General features: G+C 44.1%; 2 protein-coding genes across 14 annotated transcripts in view; one reads left to right on the top strand and one right to left on the bottom strand.

Annotated features, from left to right (window-relative positions):
- LOC114867131 (myosin light chain 4-like) overlaps positions 1-18,699 on the top strand; it is a 231,467-nt gene that overhangs the window by 186,108 nt on the left and 26,660 nt on the right. For all 13 annotated transcript variants that reach the window (XM_055513698.1, XM_055513697.1, XM_055513691.1 and 10 more), the window contains 6 exons: positions 676-800; positions 1,560-1,664; positions 1,861-2,040; positions 10,426-10,742; positions 16,675-16,808; positions 18,077-18,225. In XM_055513698.1, coding sequence (XP_055369673.1) covers positions 676-800; positions 1,560-1,664; positions 1,861-2,040; positions 10,426-10,742; positions 16,675-16,808; positions 18,077-18,225 — 1,010 coding nt within the window. The remainder of the gene's footprint in view (positions 1-675; positions 801-1,559; positions 1,665-1,860; positions 2,041-10,425; positions 10,743-16,674; positions 16,809-18,076; positions 18,226-18,699) is intronic.
- On the bottom strand, positions 4,641-7,819 carry trim32 (tripartite motif containing 32). Its single transcript, XM_029169529.3, has 2 exons — positions 7,709-7,819; positions 4,641-6,968 (listed from the first exon to the last, which is right to left on the bottom strand). The coding sequence occupies exon 2, from the start codon at positions 6,954-6,956 to the stop codon at positions 4,899-4,901; it is 2,058 nt and encodes a 685-aa protein (XP_029025362.1). The 5' UTR covers positions 6,957-6,968; positions 7,709-7,819; the 3' UTR covers positions 4,641-4,898.

Below are 18,699 nucleotides of genomic sequence, written 5' to 3'. Positions count from 1 at the left end.
CTCCGGCCGTTTAGACTTTCTTGCTCATTATCATGCCTTGTACTTATCGACTCCAGCAGAGAAAGGAGAGATACCGCGGGGTCCGTTTTTATCTTTGCCCGCAGCTCTCTGTTCTGCCCTCGAACTGGGGGGAGCGCCACTGTTTTCCATTTCAATGCAGACGTTGTGACCCCGCAGCCGCGTTACTGTTGCTGAGCTCTTTGGCTCCGGAGCCACAGGCGGGTGACTGCAAACACGTCGGCGTCGGGCGACAACGGGCCGATAATCGTCGTCGCGGAGACGAGGTGAAACGCCCAAATCCCTGTGTCTGAATGATTCAGGAGACAAGCAGCTGGATTGGGACCGGGAACATGCCGGGATTGTAGATGTTTATCGCGGAGCTGTTGTTGAGCAGTATCTGTGGAATTTTCCTGCTCCCCTGACTGTTAAACGCAGCCTAGTGTATAAATAAAGTAGATGCTGCTGAACCATTTAGCCGTTGTTCCCTCTCTCTCTCTCCCCCTCTCTCTCTTTCTCTCTCTCTCTCTCTGTCTCTCTCTCTGTCTCTCTCTCGCTCTCCCTCTTTCTCTCTTTCTCTCTCTCTCTCTCCCTCTCTCTCTTGCTCTCTCTCTCCTCTCTCTCTCTCCCTCTCGCTCTCCCTCTCTCTCTCTATCCCCCCCTCTCTCTCTCCCTCAGGGACAACAACTTCATTAAGGATTTTCCCCAGCTGGCCGACGGCCTCATGGTCATCCCCCTGCCGGTGGAGGAGCAGTGTCGCGGGGTCCTGTCCGAGCCCCTGCCCAACCTGCAGCTGCTCACAGGTGAGGGTGTGGCCGTGTGCAGCCTTCAGCATCTGCACCTTGTGGGACCTTGCAAACTCGTGCACGTAACGTTCCACTTCATCCTTTTATCCTTTTCGAGGCTGTTCCGCCCCATCCTGTGGGAGACAGTGTCACTTAACCATTTGGCTTCAAACCTGCGCCTCCACCTCTGCTCCTTAATCCTTCCATTAGCTAAATTGGCATTTTGTCCACATTGACTCCTGAGATTTGTTTTACCGGGGTTCGGCTTTCACCAGAATTGGACTCACGCACACTCACACACTCGCACACACACAGCAGAAGCTAAATTGCCCCTTTTTTCCCCACCATGCACGAATGTCCCAGGTGTAAAACGCTTTCTGGAGGCACAGGATCAAGGTTCCTGTAAGCAGTTTATTTTTTTCCCCCCGTGCTCTTCACTTTTGTGCCTTTAGTCCTAAACTGGTGTGAAACTTTGGTAATTGAATTGCAGAGAAAGGCAGGACTGCTCCCACTCCTAATGTCAGCAATCCAATTGGAGTTCAAGCTGCACCATATATCAGCCATTGATCTGAGAGCAGCTGGCATACGGGCTGCGATAATAAAAGACGTTAGGGCAATAATAGATAACATGCACCTACAATAAACTGTTGGAATCAAAGTGATGAAACACATTTACTATTCGTTTATTTTGAATTAGTGCTGCTCTTTATACGTTTTTGCTTCAAATTGTTTTATCTGTAGACGGCCCCTCATTCCCTTTGTTCTTGTCTTTCTAAGGGGATGCTCAGTTCAGCGAGGCGGTGGGCTACCCCATGGTGCAGCAGTGGAGAGTCCGCAGCAATTTGTATAAAGTCAAGCTCAGCTCCATCACCCTGTCTACAGGTCAGTGTCTTTATACGTGATTACTGACATTTTCAAATGATGTTAACTGTTAAGCAGCTGATGCGTGTTATTGCCGGACACAACACTCCATCCAAACGACTATTATCTGTCCGTCTTCAGCTTGACGTTCACGTCCATTATTTCCGGGCGCCAGAACAAACTCACCGCTCTGCCCTCGTCCTTTTCCACACGGCAGGTTTTTCCAAGGTGCTGAAGACGCTGTCGGCGGAAAGCACGCGCGAGGAGCTGATGGCGTTCCTCCAGCAGTACGGCAGCCACTACGTGTCCGAGGCCCTGTACGGCTCCGAGCTCAGCTGCAGCATCTACTTCCCCAGCAAGAAGGCCCAGCAGCAGCTCTGGCTCCAGTACCAGAAAGGTGAGCGCGCTGTCGGAGAATGTCACTGAGTTCTGAAGAGGAATTCAAAGATTGTTTTGTAGGGATACACTATACAGTACCAGGAAACAGGGAATTCACTAGGTTCAAACTAGCCTAAAAGCTTCATTCTCTATTAATCGTCGTCTGCTGAATAGGAGGCAGAAACTGATTTAAACTGTGACTTAGCATCATCCCAATAGTTTCTCAATAGGCCTTTTTAAATTCTGCCCATTCATTAAAAAAAAGACTCTGATACCCGAGTTTCATATTGAATACTATGGCCTGAATTTATAGGAAAAATACATTTGGGGTAAAAATCTAAAAAATGTAAAGAAAAAGTCAGAAACTAAAGCAGCTTAATGTGGATTGTAGTTGTACGCTAGCAAAGTACATGACGCTGACAATAACAATACTTAACCAGATGATAACTTTTTAAATTGACTTTTTTCCACCTGTGACTTGAAATGAAAAAGGCCAGTGAGTTTCCAGCTTTTAGGAACTAGTAAAATGACTACACATTTGACAAAGGTCCACATGAACAGTTAAAAAAAATCCTTCAGAGCTTTTAGTTATTTCATAAATGTTTATTGCACTCAGATAATTACCAATATGCACATGAATTTGTCTACACAGAGATGAAGTACACTTCAAAGAACAGAACAATTGAAGGATGTGGGCGTTTGGTTTATAGTCATATTGCAATATTATAATTCAACAATACAAATAAAAAAATGTGAAGTGCGCAGGTGATTTCTGCCCAGTGACATAGAATATATTCAAATAATGTGACACAGTCGGACGTTCAGCGCACTGACACAAGGACACTTGACTTTATGCATTTTTTCAGACAGTAAAAGTCGGATTATTCCTTAGTAATGGCTACGTCTACTGACACAAATTGAAAGCACTTAAAGAAGGATGTAAGGTTGACATGCAGCTTAGGTCTAGAAACTTGATCTAGTGTTGAGATATGACACAGATACCTGGATTCTGGATATGCATAACACAAACACGATGTAAACAAAAACACTACAAGGGTGACTGTGACGCACTTCACCTGATATTTAAACTCAGTACTGTTTTTTTCTCCATATCTCTTTGGAGACCCAGTAAAACACATACCATGTATTGTAAAGTTTACACGTCAGATATGTACTGTATGTCTGCATGATGCTGTTTCATTGGGATGCAGGTGCAAAGATAAGGTCGTCTTTGTGTAATTATTCATCTTTAAGGCTGAATCTCAGTCAGTATGCAACATGCTAGTGGGAGCAAACAGACTGGAACCACGTTATTGCCTCAGAACAATCATAATGACTACGATGTCTTTAGCATAAACTGTGTTACATTTTTATTATTACTATTATTAGGTGGGTTTCAATGATTAACTTGATTTCCCACATTTAGGCCACTGAATGTTTGGATTAAAGGTGTCTTATTGTTTTATTACCTGAAATACTTATATGCATTACATGCTTCATGTATATGGACTCAAATCCTTTAGCTAATTACCAATAAAATAACACACATTTAGTTTAGTGTTGACTAAAACCATCCATACAGGACCTCTAGGCCTAAAGTAGACATGGAACCAATATCCTAGAGTGACCCATCCCAGTTTGGTGGGTGATACTGGAGTTTAAAACCTAAAAGTCAATACTTTTGCCATAAAAATATGGCTGAACAAAGCCTGTAAACCTTAAATTGTTGAAGTACTGTAGGCTGCTTGCTCACACTTTTGTGCATGTGTGGTTATTCTGGACTGGTATTGATGATCTCAGCACTGTTGGCGCTGATGGAGGCCATGGATTAAACACATTATTTCAAACTGATACTGAAATTGAGACACTGCTCCAATTCTGCTTGAGTTGTGGCTAATTTACATATGTTCACAAGGCAGTATTGGAAAAAAAAGCAAAGCAGTATTTGAAATTCTTATTGCATTCACTCATTACATTAAAGAAGATTTAACAAATACATTTATTGTCTTTTTACTAAGCCCAACAGAAAATATTGGAGGATGTTAAAAAAACTTGAGCCCACAGATCACCAGTATCAGACAACGTATTACCGTTGCACTATATTGCCCATCTATCCTTCATGACCCACATTGGTCATTGTAGTTTAACTCTCACATGCAAGTAACCTAATATTCCGCATGTTATAATGTCCCCTGAATATTACTGACTGCAATTCAATAATTGATTATACTTGGATATATTCATTCCATTCGCTAATTGCACAGTACTTTAAATTTTAAAGCTGCCAGGTGCATTCAGTAACGGCAATGATCATCTGTGCTACAAAAACCTAGGAGACAGTGATGTGTCCATAGTAAAGTGCTTTACAGGCCAAACGCCTTGGTATGCTTCATCTCCTATATAAATACCTCTCCACTTCTAGCTCTTCCTCACATTATTTGAACCAAAGCACAGCCAAAACAGTACAAGCCATGCAACACAGTCAGACTGAATGGTAGATATGGCAACCATCAATACAAGGGAAAACCACCTGTGCTTTGTGAATGCATTAGCTTGACATCAGTGGCTCCTCTTGTTTATATTTAAAGTGATACCTTGTGCCAGTAGTGTTTGGTGAGAATATGCTTCTGGATGTATATTAGTGTTGTGATCAGTTTAAATATCCAGGTAGGAGGCAGCTGAAGCTGTTTTTATTTGAGGTATTAAATGAAAATCCAGACTTTAAATGAAGTCAAAGTAACATAAGTTTTCATTTATGAAATAAAGAAAGCTAAAGTGAGAACTTAAATAACATCATTAACATTTCCAACTTTCCATACACACCAACCAGCAACACAAACCTACTACACCTCCCATGACCATGTGCAGATAGACTCCTTAAGAAGTGGAGGAGTGCCTCCTCTGTATGTATGTGTAGACTTTCACACAGTGGTCCCAACAGTCCAGGACTAGCAGCTGTCCTTTCTGGGTGGTGGCCACTCCCACGGGGCATGTCAACCCTTCCTGGATGAGAATTTTGAATCCGCCCTCTTTGGGAAACTGGAGGATTTCTTTCCTGCCACTGTCTGTTACCAGCAAATCCCCATTGGCATCCACACACATGCCAGTGATACAGCGGAAGTCCTCGGCCTCTGAGAAGAAATGACTGAGCTGTTTGCCTAGCTGACCGTCAGTACCTACTGAACCAATGGAGAAGCCACCCTCCAGGTGGGGCTCATTTTGGCGTTTCTCAAAGTTCAGGGCCAGACCCTGGGTGAAATACACAGTTCCAGCTGAATCACATGTCACAAATTTCGGTCGCACGGCAGAGCACAATCGGCTGTAGCTGACCACACCTACATTGCGATCCACCGCTAGACACCATAACTTTCCACCTTCCACATCAGACACTACAAACTGACCTGATGGCATGGCAGCAATTCCCCATGGTTTAATTAGTTGGTTCTTGTGGCAAGCTACACAATGTCCATCCATAGTGTAGACTTTAACAGAGTTATCATAATTGTCAGTGACCCCAATCAGGCCTTGAGGTGTGACAGCGATGGATAATGGGATGAGGTTAGGCAAGTCAGCCCCAAGGAAGCTCAAGACAAAGTTGTCAATGCTACTGGCATTGCGTCGAATTTCACGCTGGAAACCTTTGCGGTTAAAGATTTGGATGCGGTAGTTGCCACGGTCCGCCACCAACACCTCCCCTTGTTGTGTTACACAGATGCTGACAGGTAAATTGAACATACCAGGGAGCGATCCCTTGCAGCCCATCTTCTTCACGAACTGGCATACAAGTGGCCCCACACTTGCCCCCGCTCCTCCAGGTGATCCCCCACCTGCATCCATGGACTTTGATTTAAAGCTACCTGGAGAACCACAAACTGTCTGGTCTACAGGAGCAACCATGTCAATATCTCGATAAAAATCCACTGGAGCCCCCATTAGGCCACCTGTTGCCCCTAAAGCCCCAACTACATCCTCTATGTTACTCTCAAGTGCTAAATCCAACCCACTCTCCTCATCGTCTGTATTTACAGTAAAGGTGTTTGTGGTCAATTCTCCAACTTCCACAGGTTTAGAGTTCTCCGTTTTGATTAATTCTGGCTCTTGGAGTTGAAATGTGGTGGGCAAGCTGGTCCTCAGATCCAGCTCTTCATCATCACTGCCTTCACAATCATCCTTTAACAACGCGATATCAGTCTGCCTCACCCGCATTGTCAAGTAATCACAGCGGGACACCACTTTAACCTCTGCAATGTTAAGCAGGTATGTCTGCTCCTCTAGGACCTGTCCATTGAGCTTTTCCACCTCTGCCAAAGAAGCTGTAAATGTTCTTCGAGACCTGATGAGTTCCTCTTGCAGACGTAGCTCAGCTGTAGTATAATCCTGCTGCACTGTGCGATACTTAAACTTCAAAGACTTGGAAATGTTTTCAATGACCGTCTTTTTCTTCTGAATTTCACCCATAATATCTCGCAGAGCAGCCAGTTTGCCACCCAGTTCTTTACGCCTCCGTTCAGCAGCCATTCTAATCAGCTGGACTGAATGACCTTGATGCAGATGGTCATCGCCTTTGCAAAGCTCACAGAGAACAGTGGCACAGTCATGACAATACTGTCGTGGTAGACGGCTGCAGCAGGACTTGCACATCAGGGCAGATGCAGCAGCGCTGCAAGACATAGTGCAGTCTAGGATCTTGAGCACAGTGAGATTATCGGCCAGCTGAGAGATGCTACTCATACGGGAGACCTTGCTACAGAAGGGGCACCGCACGCCATTAATGGTATTGGCCAACAGCTTCTCCAGACATTGCCGGCACACTGTGTGACCACATTGCAGGAGTTTGGGTCTCATCTGTTCCTGGTTGTAGGTTTCCAAGCAGATAGGACATTCAAGGACCTCCCTCATTAAATCAGGATCCAGTGGGGAAGATGCTAGAGCCATTATGGTCCTTTCCTTTGAAAGGGGTAAAAAAGTAAAGTTAGGTTTGTTTGGAATTCATATAAATTACATGTCATATCCCTTCATATCAAAGGAGGGATGAAGCACATACACAGGTTATTCCAACTTCCCGAAGGCTCGTGGCACAGTAAACAAAAACTCTAGTGACAAGTCACATGCAAACATGCCACAGCCTCAATTGACTGGCGAAATCAGCTAATTCTCTGCTTTCTGAAAACCTGACCTATGTTAAAAGTATGTCTGAATAAGCTAACACAAGAAGCAGACACAACTTAAAACATTCCTAACAAAATAAACATCGACAATAAGGCAAAAAAAACAACAGCGAGTAAGCTAAAGGCATTTCGTCGAGATTTTACCTGGCGTTTCTATTACTATTAAGTACGTACTGAGGGTACGATTAGCTGCTAGACACTTTTCATGTAGCGTTAATGCTAACCACACTGTGTCAGCATGTCAGCTAACGCTAAATAGCTCGTGTGGAGTTGCCACCAACATGTTGACATTCTAGTCCCCGCTTAATAGCAAAACTAAAATAAAACAACCAGTCAAATAACAAACTATTGCATAGAGTAGATAATTAGCTAAGTGCAACATGGCCCTTTCTGCAGCACAGCTAATGTGAAAACTGCTCCGGACGCAAAGCGACCGTGTTACTTTTCTCAGTTTGACGCACGTGCATAAAATAACGCACGAATGTCGCTATCGTATATATCTCTGCTTTGAAACGTTACCTGCTGTTCGGCGGTACTAGCTGGGGTGCTCAGGTCGCAATGGGCGTACTGTGTTTCTGCTACTGCAGTTGCTAGTGGGGAGACTGCGGCGTGGACGACGTACTGTACGTTCTGCCGTAGTGTGACGTAAGACGCACTGGTCTGAGCTCGACGTCGGTTTCTATTGGCTGCCCTGTGGGCTCGTGGACGGACGCGCCGAAGTCCCGATTAAACGCTGTGGTCCCGATTCATCTCATAGAACCGAACTGGTATTAAAGTAAAAACTGTTTCACTGTCTTTCATTTGACTTGTCAGCATCATCGTTTAGTCTCATAAAAGAGTTTTTGTTACTAACTGGATTTTACGAGATTATTTTTAATAGAATAGAATAAAAACATTTACTGTTCCGCAATGGGGAAATTACCATTACCAAAATAATAGAAAAAAACCCGTAATTCAAAAAAGACATAAAGGAGCTTCTCACAGATTAATATTTCATAACATCTGTTTTAGGAGTGAACATAATTCACGTTCAGTAATTCGAGAGCGGCGCCACCAGATGTCAGGATTGTCCTTCTGTAAGATGTTATGCAACATAACTATGGAACTATGGTTTTGTGTGGTCAGACATACAAATGGTTTTCTTTAATGTACAATAATATTTTAAAGAATATTTCTCAGACATTTGACATTTGTATGATATTATTTATGAATAGTATAAATAACTGTAAGCTTGATTCTGATACTTCTATTACTTACAGATGTTTTTTTAAAGCAAAGAAAAATAAAATTGTTATAAAAAATATATATTTCTAACAAACAACATCACTATGAAGAGACTAAGAACAATATCAGACACCTTGGCTGTTGTTGTCTTCTCAACATGACCCTGGCTAGGGGGAATGTGTCCCCGATGAGTAATTATACTGCAGCCTCTCTACAAAAACATTTTAATTAACCAAGCCCACACCAGTGGCTGAGACTTCGCTCCATTTGTCTTTTGACTGAGTTTGATGACAGGCAAGTGTTGCACAAGCATCTCATTTATTTTGTGCACTAAGGAGCTGTCATAGCTTACAAAGTGGCCCAACAATGGGCCATCCTTAACTGCACAAAATTGCACGTGGTCCAATGTAATTTTTCATCCACAAACACACAGAGGAAAAACACAAAGTGCTCAAACATTCCCCAAAGGAAATTGTTTGTTGCAGCAGTTTGCACCAGTGTATCGGTCATAAATCTAGGTTCAGAGTGAAGACAATGTTTCTGTGTTTTATGTGAACCACTAATGTCATCTCCCTTTATTTTGACCGTCTTCTCCAGAAACACACCACTGTGCCAAATTGTTCATGAAATGCAACTTCAAATATAAAGTGTGGTGAAATGAATTAGAGCCAGCGGTAAAGAATTAGCCTGATCTCAGCCGTCCTCAGCTACAGGGGCTTTATTTAAGAACTGCTTGACAACAGCTCCTTTCTGTGTCTGTGTTGCATCAAGAAGTCTGTGTAATTGGGCTCTTGGGCCTCCCCTTCAGCCTGTTTACATACTGTTGCAGTTACCACCCCCTTCTTCAACTGCTTGCCAGTGTCTGACAGACATACAGGATGTAAGTCGCACACATCCATGCAGTAAATAGATGTAGAAATACACATCAGGGCCCCAGCAGCAGTTGCAGACATAGTTAGTTTGGCTGTAGATTCACTGGTTGTTACTGTCAGTTTACTAAGTTGTCTCTACAGCATAGTGGTAATCTTATCCACTGGTTTGACTCCATCCAGCCTCATTCTGCTAGTGGCCGTTTGGCCTGTCCACATCGCTTGGAGAACACGCTTGATGGGTGTTCGAGCCGTGACACGCTCTCATAAACCCGTGTTGCCAAGATCAACTTTGATAGTGAAGAGCCAGACTTCTCTTCTGTAAATAAGACAGGGCCTCCCAGACTCACATGTGCTTGTGATTGACTGAAACAACTGACTCTAATTTCCCTTTCAAACTGATTTATAATCCTAGAGGTTGGCATATTTTTACCACACATAAACATTTTGGATTAGATAATTGTACATTTCTGGACTTATTTGTTTAATTTGGATTTTCTTTTTATAGCTTAAGGGCTTGTGTGAAAATTAGTTTACATAAGTACCACACTATTGACATTCACACAACATTCAGTTGGGGTGTGGGGTTATAACTTAAACACTTGCACATTGTGTCTTCATTGCCAGACGATGAGTTAAATAATCCACTTACTGATATATGTGTATTGTGTTGCCTTGTGTTGTTGTTAACATTTCTACCAGTATATATGATACATCATCATTTTCACAACCTTTATAAACTTTAGAAGACTCTCATTTGTCTTCTAGACTTTTACATCAGATCAGAGCTGCTCCATCGTGACATGTGTCCTGACGAGTCTTTCGAATAAACCAAACACGCGGGTCGTGTCTTCTGTTGCTGCTTTTGTTCCTGTGCTTCAGTCACTTCTCCCTCCTTCTGCTCTGTCTGCTCGTTCCCCACCTGCCGTTCAATTTTATTAAAGAGCAAATTGCAGTTTTCTTTTGTAAAATGAATTTGAATCAAAATGCAGTCACAGAAAGCATTATGACAGCACCTGTAGAAAGGTGAGAGAGGGAGAAATACACAAAGTTAGTAATATGCAATTGTGGCATGTACTGTACATATTTAGCTAACATGCCTAACATTAATTCTAAGATTGTGCACCCCCCCTTCTCCTATAGAGGCTACAGACCAAGGGGTTGGTGGGCGGCATGAGCTGAAGTCGGTTCCCTTCATCAGCTACCTGTCAGCGCTTCAGAAGAGCCAGCTGTTGTCAGACGACATAGTCAACGGCGTGGAGATCCGGTGCGAGGAGAAGGGCAACTGTCCAGCTGGCTGCCACCTGTGCCATCACCAAACCATGATGGGGGGCGTGTCGGGGAGGGCCCACGGCGGAAGCAGCCGGAGTGGAGAGCAGCCCTCTCCCATCCCTGTGCTTCTGGACGTGAGCCGCGTGGTGCCTCTGTACAGTCTGGTCCAAGACAACGTCACCAAAGAGGTGAGCAGTGGAGGAGAAGGTGACCACATCGAGATAAACATGAAGAAGCCCAGAGATTATATACATTAACCAACACACTAAATGAAAACACACCCTAAAATCTACAGTCTATGACAATTTCAACAATCAAACACCAAATGCATGTATTAATTAAGTAGATTAAAACTCTACTTTATGCCAGAGGTTATATGTTTTTTATTCAGTTTTTGAATTATGCTCATCTCTTGTACCTTGTGGTGACGTTACTCTTCTATAACGCTCATGCCCATTGTTTGAACGGAGGCTGCAGTTGCAGGACTCCGCCTCTAGATGGCATTAGTTGGTCACCTTTAGCCACTGGAAAAGAGCACTGTAATACAGAGCACATAAAAAGATGACATCATGGTTTTCTCCTCTTGTGGGGAAGTCGATGTGTGCATGTGAGAGCTATACGTATGTGTCTGTGTCCAAACAAGCACACGCAGCTGAATGTAATATCAGCTTAATGACCGCACGTTGCGGTTATGATTCATTCGCATGAAAAGTCTTTGTGTGGTGGAAGTTAATTATATCAAATTTCTTTCCCTTAAGGTAATTTTAGCGAGGGGCTCTGGCGTCACTTGACATTTAGTTTACCGCGTTTTGCCCTGTTTAGACTCCATCTCAACGTTGCCTTGCTACCAAACATCCGGGGCACGTCTTCTGCCTTTTGCATGTGTAAGTCACCGTTTGCAGGTGACTCACAGCCAGCACACGCATGAGCACGCCATAGGGAGCAGACTAGTGCATGCTCTCCCCAATCAGGCATCTAATTACCTCCTGAAATGAGTGCAGTAAACAACAACAGTAACACACGCATGTACTTGTGTGTGTGTGTGTATATATATATATATATATATATATATATATATATATATATATATATATATATATATATATATATATATATATATATATATATATATATATGTGTACACATATATGTATTTATGTGTGTGTGTGCGTGTGTGTGAGTGTACATACAACAAAGCCCTTTGTACGTGCCATCCATAGCAATCATAAGCACCACAGCCCCAAAGAAAGGAAGGCACAATCAATAGCAGACGATCCCTAGTGGGCCTCATCGATAGCTAAACACCTCACTTTACATCCTTCCCTCTCCCCCTACCTAACCCGCGGTCTTCTGGGGATGAGGAGAATGAGCTGTATGTGGAGGAGGAGAAAGGGCAGACTGCAGCGGATCGCTCTGGCAAGCCCTTCTGAGGTAGCTTGAGGCAGGATTATTAGCTTCTTATTGATGTCATCAACCTCTTGGGAGGGAGAGGAGTCCATCACTCCGCTTCGCTTTTTTTTTTTTTTTTTTCTTCTTCTTTTTCCTCCATCGTCTGTTCTTCTTTTGGTCGCCGCCGCTGCCGCTCGTCTGAAAGGCGCATACGTATATTGCATTACAGACGGGCGACACAACAACCTGCCTCTCCACACGCAACCCTGCCTCTCCCTCGCTCTCCGTTTGTGTTGCTCGCACACACTTTTGCATGAGACTATCTTTCTACTTGGCTGCGTCTATCGGAAAAGACAGCTGCCATGTTGAAAAAGCTCTCTCTGCTATGGGGCTGCTTTTTTTATACCTTAAAGCCACTGAAGCAATCAAAACAGGCTTAGTTGACCGGCATATCATTAAGTGGACTCATGCCTACAGTAAAGCTGTATACCTATTTGTATGCATGTGTCAGTGTGTGACTGTCCACGGGCTCCTTGTTTCTCAGCTACCTGCATCTTTCAGTGGCATCTCCCCGGCTGCTGGGTGTTTGACAGCACATGTCATGTCCCCTTCACATCAGTCTCCTTATTATACAGCCAGAGGGGAATTTTGTTCCAATCTGAAATGACCCCTTCCTTCGAAAAGACCACAGCCAGGATTGAACGAACAGAATTAATCGTCTGGCACAGTTTGTCTCTTACCTTCTTCTTCTTCGCTTTGTTAAAGACGAGAAGGGATTCTTCAGTGTTTCTTTGTTCCTGTGCCAAGTATTGATTTGACCAATGACAAGTTAAGGATTTGGGGAAAATAATACTGATCCTATCAGCGAATCCCGGACAGTTACCTGAGTAATTCCTGAAAGCATGTTAAAAGATTTGTGAGTGCAAATTAAAAAAAGATCATATTATTATGTAACTCGGTAGAAAGTTCCTATGACATTCAATTTGCTTTGATATGATACAGATACAAAATAGATATACTGTATAGATGCAGATGTGTAGGTATACATTCAGCTTTAGTTAAATATATCTATACATATATATAATTGTATACAACATTTTGCACTTCCCAGGACAACTTGTTTTTAACCTGGTCATTAATTGAATTTGCCTGGAACCAGTCATAGAATTGGCTCAGAATCAACCATGGTAGTCTCGCTTAAAGGCACAGACACACACACACACACACACACACACACACACACACACACACACACACACACACACACACACACACACACACACACACACACACACACAAACACAGACATACTGTTCTCCCATTTTTTATTGCCAGAAAAAATACCTTAGTGGATAAATAAATACGCTTACACCCGTGGAGTTTGCCATTGGCCGTATGTCCTGTGTTGCAGTGACTGAGTTATAGCAAACCTTTTGAACAAATTGGTTGTGAGTCTAATGAGTCAGAATGCTCTATATCTCGCAGAGTATCTGCTGTCATGCGCCCGCCATAATGCACTACTGCATCTTCTCCCAGGGATGTGTCTAGAGCTGTTTTAGTGGGGCAGACAAGGCTGAGAAGCAGCCGGGCAGTTACAGCTGGCCAGAAAACTATCACAGGTGATGGCATGTTTTGAGAGCTTGTTTTCTAATGCACACAAATTCAAAAAGCTATTCTTAAAAGTTGTTGAGCAATATTTCAGTACCAAGGAGAGCTCAAGGTTCATCATCAGATCCATTTAAACTGTACAGGTGCCGTAGAACCTTATCTAAATAGAGGTTCAACTTGGATTTATTGTGTTTTACTCATCTTCTATTTTCCATGTTTTTCTAGCACATAAAACATGATAAGAAACTAGCAAATTAGCGAATGAATGTAACTGGAAGCACGGGGTCAGATCATCTTACGTCCTCTGAGTGAGCTGAGATGACTTTGTTGATGTTGTTTGAGGGTTTTCCAGTGACATAGCAGTTCTCTATCAACCTTTGGGTGACCCAATACTCCATCTGCCCCCACTGTCCAGTTTCCTGGAAGTACACCTTCCGATAAGGTTCCTAGAAGCAGCCTATTGGTTCATTTGTTAACGCCATTAGCTCTGAATTATTGGAAAGGCCACATAAATGCATTTGCGCACACACACACACACACACACACACACACACACACACACACACACACACACAGGTCACCACTGATGGTGTGCTCTGTGTGCTGACTTAGACTCTTTACCACCACTGGTGATCATCTTATAAATCAATACTGTGGGCCAGCTGGCCAGTGTTTTTGTGTATTAGCCTCTGAAGATGGACAGTAATATGGTCAGTTTAGACTAGACAAACAGATTAATTCATTGAAGAGGTCACCGTGGCCTGGCTTCTCTTCTTGTAAGTCACGACAAGCTCCTATCAAAGTGAAACATGCAAATAGGACCTTGGTGCCAGTATTTCTGCGCCGTCCACATGACGTCAAGGCTTTGGTTTTATTGCTATAGCTGTCGCTGGTGCTCAGTGATCCTCTATTCAAAGCTGGGGATGATTGCGTTTCAGCTCACTTTCTTCAGTATCGAGTGGCGCAAACTGGTAGAAGCGTATGTCATGTTGTGTTAAGTTAAGTTGTCACGGCTCCACGTCTCACAGTCGATGCTCAGTCCTGACCTTCTCTGTCGCAACACTTGCGTCGCTAATATGAAGCATAACAGAAAGCGTTTGTTCCTTGGCCCCGTTTCCCCAACACAGAAGGCGCATGGATCCATAGCGTTCTGGGAAATGCAAGATCTATGGCTAATCAATAAAGTGTAGGGTGTCCTCCTCTTATCCAGGATCTGCCGTGAACGCAGAACGCTTGCTCCAGACGCTCCTCATCCCGCCGAGGCCTTTTCCTTTTTAACACCAGCCGTCCTCCCACCACACGCATCCAGCGCGGTGCTAAGCATCTCTATTTGCCCCCCCCCCCCCCCATCCCCATCCAGCCCCCTCGTCGCATTCTGTAAACCGCAATTAGATTCCCTGTTTACCCAGTGGAGACCGAATTGCATTACTCTTCAAACATAAACACGGCGGTAATCGCTTTGTCTATTTTTCACATGTGCAGCCGTGCAGTCAAGCATGCGGACCCATATGTTTTGTTTTGTTTTTTTCCTCCGAATCGCGGGGTGGCACAGTAAATGCACGGCGGTTCTTTTTATAGACCTGTTTGTTTCATGTGCGTGGATGAGTCCAGTCGCTCGCGTCTGTGGCCTGCTTTCCCTTTGCACGAGGTGGCGAGAACCGCTGTTGTTTTCTGGCAGCCGCTTGGTTTCAGGCCAGCGGGGAGAAATGTAATAACTTTTTTCCCCTTTTTTGGTTTTCCAGTAGGTTTTATATGGCTAAGGATTACAGTGCTGCCTACTGCCTGTAATAACTGCTCATTCAGCGGGCTCGTTAGTAATAGCTTATGTTGGAGCCTAAATAACCCAAAAGCCTTGACTGGTGAAGTATCGTGATCCTGCCCCACAGTATGTTGGTTGGAGCTCTGAGCGTCAGGAGCCTCCTTCTTCACACATTTGTTTCCTTATCTGCGTTCGCCTCCATCCTTAAAGTGCTTCGGTGGCAGTGGATGAAGAAAAAACGCTCACGTCAGCTTCTCAGTTCAGACCCTGACTTCTTTTTGGACGAGCTGTCGGCATTTCTGGTCGGGAATATGCCCAAAGCAATCTCAAATGTCACTTCCACTAATCAACCAGCCGCAGAAGTCTTCCCTGGCCGCTCGCTAATCAAATCAAACAATCAAGTGTGGAAATCAATGATTAATTGGAGTGTGCATTTGTGTGTGCATCCTTGCACGTGCCCATGTGTACTGGTCATAGTGTACTGGAAAGAAGGAGTGGCCTCTCTCAGCTTTTGTTTTTTTTTTTGGATGCCTGATTCCCGGTGATAATGTTTCTGCATGGTTCCAGTGTCCTATTTTTGTGGACATGATCAAGCAGATCCCCAAAGTTGTCTGCATGAGGCAGCACTGCCAACCGGTTAGAGCACATAAATACGTGAGCGGTCCATTGATCCATAGTGTGAGACAGGGAGCCAGAGTGCTTGTGAACTCCCTTGAACTCACTGCCTATCATGCCCGTGGCTTTAGGGAAAGCCCTGACATTATTCTTTATTGCTCTGACGTTTATATTGGCGTTTTGCTGCCTTTTAGAGAATGACCAAGCTTCTGCCTTTGATTTTTCTTTCGCCCGTTAATGAAGCAGCACGAGATGTCAGGGCATGATGTCATCTGCTAACATCCCACCGCCCCGCCCCTCGCCCCACCCGGCAGCGGAACGGAGAGCTCCACGCACAAACAAATGCATGAGTGTCCCAGCATTCACACCTCCGTCATAAAAGTCACAGTGCATCTATGATATCACAGCGCAAGCGTGTCACCGAGGTGTTCCTGGTTTCTGGTAATTGGGTATGGAAAGGTCACTGTGTTGATGTGTCTGTGTTTATTTTTTGCTATTTGAGTATTTATTTCGTCCAGCAGCCATTTACTTTACCATCTAATAGCCACTTTTCACAGAGACAGGGAGAATATAAATAGTAAATGGCTGATTTGGACAGAAGAACAAGGAGGGATGTCTCTGTGATGGAATACGGGGAACACTGGTGAAGAGTGGATGAGATGGTATATGGGGGCGGGATGAGCGTAGATGGACAGCGAGTGCATGTTCAAAGGGATAATTGCATTTTTCTCACCTCTTACCCTTTACAGGCCTTCAAGAGCGCCACAATGAGCTCATACTGGTGTGCTGGAAAGGGCGATGTCATTGATAACTGGTGTCGCTGTGACCTGAGTGCCTTCAGCAAAGACGGCCTGCCCAACTGCAGCCCCCTCAGGCAGCCAATGTAAGTGTGAGGTGACACCATGACACCTAGGAATTCATGCACAAGAGAGATTTCATGGATGCATGCACCGGTGCACCCGCACGTGCGCGTGCACGTGCACGCGTAGACATACGCCCGCGTCCTCCGACTCCTGAGGCACTTGAGGAAGTTGTAGAAACAAGTAGAGTCCCCAAAGTTCTAATAGCTGTCAGTCAGCTCTTACACCACTCTGAAAAGAACATGCTCTTTTCCGAGGTGTCCTAACAATACTCCCGAGGCTTTTGTGAGTCATCCACCTCAGCTATTGTTGCCCTTAGAACTTTGAAAGAATAACAGGAAGTTGAAAGACCTAAAACAAAAGTAAAGTAAACGTTTAATGTATAATGTTAACAAAATTAAGTATATAGTCTCTTTATAGCTTTAAATGTTATTAATGGAGCTACAACTCAGCTGCTCACTTACTATTTCTGTAGAGACATTGATTGTCTATTCATGAGAATCAGTTGGAGCCAGGTTGTTTTATAGAATCAGCATCTAGTGGCCACCAGTGTTATTGCACAAGAGTAACTGAAGAATAAACACACGTTTGAACAACAGCATCTAAATTGACCTTGTGGTGAGATTGTTCTTAAATCTTTAGCAAAACTCCACCAAGTGTCCTGGTCTTTGTGACATACGCATGGATATTTGAGACGTAGATTATTCTGCGCAATTACTGCACAAGTATTTGGAAATGCTTTTATGGCAGCTTTGTTTGTGGATTGTGGTTGTGGAGTTGGAAATGGCGGCTGTGGTCCCACAACCAGGGTTTTGGTCCGACTCTCGCTTGGCTCATGCCTGCTGGCATGAGACAGCGAGAGCAAAGTCAGCGGCCAAATCTCTAACCCAGGCCAGCACCAGAGTGTAAGATCAGTCCGATTCTGCAGAGCTCATTATTATTGTCCACCAGGATCAAACAGAGTGGCATGCTTTTATGAGAGAGGGATAACCCACCTTTCACACACCATTGTCACAGACACAGCTGGAGGGCAGGCAAAATGGAAATACTCTTCTTTTATCTCTTTTGAGGGATTAAAGAGGAAAAACTGTGCAGGAAGCGCTACTGGAGAACAGGTGGCATCGGAATGCTGTTTGTTCAAAGTAGTCGTTCTTTACACGGACTTTCACTCATGCATCAGGCATTGATTCAATTTGAATTTGCAGAGAAGGGCTTTTGCTTTTAATCTCACTGTTCATGTTTATGGCGCGTCTGTACCTGAAACCTTGTCCTGTCTGTGCTGCTTCATTAGCTTGCGCCTAGCCCCCTACCTGGAGCCCTCAAGCACAATGGTGGCCCTGGAGTGGATGGATGTGGAGCCTCTCATTGGCTGCAAGGTTTCGGACTACATCATTCAGCATAAGCGAGTGGACGACCCGTCAGAAGCAGAGGTCTACACAGGTAGAAGAACTTATATAACCTTTGGGAGCTGACTACAACTAAAATCAGTCTCATCATTTACATACAAAACAATACTCTGACTAATCCATCAGAATGAATCTTCTCTCTAGTCGGCGTCATTGGGGACTTGACCTGAAAGTGCTCCAATAAGTGGTAGGGAGCCCTCCACGATGTAGCTAATTGCAAATTGAAGTTTTGGATAGAGAACAGAAGAAGTAGCTAAGACACAGGATGGAAGAGGATGACGTATGGCAATGTATCAGCTGCCATAAGTGGTGCTGACCACTTTGCCACAGGGCCTCGAGAAGTGGTCATGGACGTGACAAGGGACCGGGGTGACTCAGAGGAAGGGTGATAGGAATTTAATAATACTGGAGAAATGAGGTGGTCTGGATGAAGCTGGCTGTAGTCACGGTGAAGCATGAGCAGGTCATCCATCACCCTCGGGAGCAGTGCTGATGAAGCGTGGGCACC

This window comes from Betta splendens, chromosome 12 (genome assembly GCF_900634795.4).
Source record: "Betta splendens chromosome 12, fBetSpl5.4, whole genome shotgun sequence".
NCBI classification, from domain to species: domain Eukaryota; kingdom Metazoa; phylum Chordata; class Actinopteri; order Anabantiformes; family Osphronemidae; genus Betta; species Betta splendens.
This window is presented reverse-complemented; position numbering and strand designations above follow the sequence as displayed.

Bases quoted from the DNA above. Each gene is read 5' to 3' on its own strand.
- trim32 (XM_029169529.3), bottom strand. From the start codon at position 6,956: ATGGCTCTAGCATCTTCCCCACTGGATCCTGATTTAATGAGGGAGGTC.